We start from the raw sequence: 2726 nt of genomic DNA, 5'->3' as shown, positions 1-2726 counted from the left end.
TATCCCCGTCGGCCGTGCACATCAAAGATTATAGTGGTTTGTGTTTATCCTGTTGCAGTGCGTCATAGCTGTCGTCTTCATCCTCGTATGAAAGCGCTGACCCCCTCCCGGCTCATGTGCATGGTCTCGTGCATGTCTGTTTTCGACTATCGCTGACGTGTCGTCGTGCAGGGGTTGGACGTGACCAAAATAGTAGTAGTTATTATTACTACTAACGATGATCGTTTCCCCTCAGGACTATGATGTGCTCTGGCGTCGAGAGTAGTGACCGCCCAGCCCTATCTGCGTTCCACTCTCTATTATATCATCATAACAGACGATAGCTGTTTGCCCTCTTTTATTTATCATCTGCAAATCACCACTTCTTCGCAACAAAAGAATATGAGTAACAATTTTTGCATGTCTCCTAGCTTCAGTATGTCTGTCAGTTCGTAGGATCGATAACAGGATACTCATCAGACGTATAGGTCCATGAAACTCCGCCCTCTCTCCTTGCGTGTGCGTGATGTGCGTCTGGTCGTGGCTGGGGGGTGTGTGTGTGCGTGTGAGAGTCTCTGCGAGCGTGTGTGTCTGTATGTATGTATATATATATATATGTATGTATATATATATATATTATATAGAGAGAAGACAGACACGCACACATATATATACGCAGATATATATATATATAATATATATACATATATATTATATATATATATTATATAAAATATATATATATATATATATATATATATATATATATATATATACAGAGAGAGAGAGAGAGAGAGAGAGAGAGAGAGAGAGAGAGAGAGAGAGAGAGAGAGAGAGAGAGAGAGAGAGAGAGAGAGAGAGAGAGAGAGAGAGAGAAAAGGGACTGGCACATTTATTTGAAATCACAATATTCATGTTAAGATTGCCATGTATGATATTCTGCGCATCTATTGATTCAGGAAATGGAGGCAAGTGGTGACGGTGAGACCATTGCCAAAGGAAAGGTAACTCTCAGTTTATGACGTTTATTGAGAATAGTTCAAAGAGATAAGCATAATATTATCTGTCTTTTCGTGTTGTGAGATTTATTTTGTCATCATATTTAAGGAAATGCTGTTTTCCTTTGTATTGCTATAATGACCACTGTAAGAATATGTCCCCCCCCCTCCCCCTTCATTAAAAAAGAAGAAAAAGAAGAACAAAAAACCCGGAGAGATGAATATCTACTTTTTCATTTATGTTTAGCCTCTTTTTGAAGATAGATAGATAGATAGATAGATAGATAGATAGATAGATAGATAGATAGATAGATAGATAGATAGATAGATAGATAGATAGATAGATAGATAGATAGATAGATAGATAGATAGATAGAGAAAGAGAATGGGAGGGGGGAGACTGGCAAACAAACTGACAGACACACAGACTTACACACAGACCGACAGACACACAGGTATATCTATTTTATCCTTGGGCGGTTTGGGGGCTGGGAGAGGGGGGGGGGATGCCACTGGTACGTTCTACTTCTTTACTATCTCACTCTCTCTCTCTCTCTCTCTCTCTCTCTCTCTCTCTCTCTCTCTCTCTCTCGTTTTGGTATCACTCTTGCTTTTTATATAGCAAACAAAGATCGTTCTTGTGTAGATGTTATGGTTATCTTAGCTCAAACAAGACAAGTGGTGGTGGACAGCCCTTTGGTGTGGTTTGCTCTTTCTATCCTCCTTATTTCTGTTCTTTCAATGTTTTCATTGTATGTTACTCTCTAGTAACACCCCTTGTCTTCAGCGTATATTTGACATATTTGTGTTGATAGTGCGTAAAAATCTTACTTAAACTAAAACTTAAACACAATAAAAACGTGTGTGGAATCGTGGTAAGATTAAACGCTCGTCGAGTAATTCAACCCATCCCCCACCCAAAAGAAAAGAAAAAAATCTCACCCACTGGGCAATGTTAAAATTTTCGTTTTGGGCTCAGTAGCTTTTATAGCCGTTTGTTATACATTTCTTTGAGGATTTTAGAGACAAAAGGGCTGATCAAAGGCTTAAGGAAATACATTTGCGGTTGCCAAGATTCCTACAGTTTTGGAAGTCACCAGACTTTGGCAGCCATTTTCTCGTAAATGTTTACCTCGGGCACTAGGCTATCCCCACCTCTTCCAAATGCAAAGAGCTCTGATTCTATTCGAGATAAATGGGTGGACTATTTTTCTGTTTAACATCAAAAGCCATGGATATAAACAGGTTTTAAGGTTGAAGGTTATAACGACAACTTGATAGGCTCAAAAACGGAGGAGAGATTGATTCCACCGTGTTGTGTCTCTCGTTGACGTAACCGAGTGTCCTCGTGGATGGTTGGCGGATGCTCTGGAGTGGTATTATCCTTCTTTCCTATCAAACATCTATAAACCTTATCCTCTCTCCCTCTTTATTTTCTTTTTTGGTATTCTCTAGAAACATCCCCCATCTTTGGCTTTTATACAACCTAATTGTGTTGAAGTTGTGCCATAAGATTTATTTAAAATGCTTGTTAAAAAAGCAAAAACAAAACAAAAAACAAAAACAAAAACGCAGAGAAAAAAAAAACTAAAACTGTGTGTTCTCCAACAGGTTTGGGACGACAAGTTGGCCGCTGTTGCACAGAAGTGGGCCAAACAGTGTGTGCTGGAGCATGACAAGAACAGGAAGATCCCCTGTAAGTGTGTGTGTGTGTGTGTGTGTGTGTGTGTGTGTGTGTGTGTGTGTGTG

The 2726-nt window shown here is 39.5% G+C and overlaps 1 protein-coding gene across 1 annotated transcript in view; it reads left to right on the top strand.

Annotated features, from left to right (window-relative positions):
* The window catches only part of LOC106012286 (cysteine-rich venom protein), a 13896-nt gene that overhangs the window by 6817 nt on the left and 4353 nt on the right, over window positions 1–2726 (top strand). The window contains exons 4-6 of the mRNA XM_013084752.1: window positions 59–85; window positions 939–983; window positions 2589–2673. Of these exons, the coding sequence (XP_012940206.1) occupies window positions 59–85; window positions 939–983; window positions 2589–2673 (157 nt within the window). The remainder of the gene's footprint in view (window positions 1–58; window positions 86–938; window positions 984–2588; window positions 2674–2726) is intronic.

This window comes from Aplysia californica, unplaced genomic scaffold, assembly GCF_000002075.1.
Source record: "Aplysia californica isolate F4 #8 unplaced genomic scaffold, AplCal3.0 scaffold00315, whole genome shotgun sequence".
NCBI classification, from domain to species: Eukaryota; Metazoa; Mollusca; class Gastropoda; order Aplysiida; family Aplysiidae; genus Aplysia; species Aplysia californica.
This window is presented reverse-complemented; position numbering and strand designations above follow the sequence as displayed.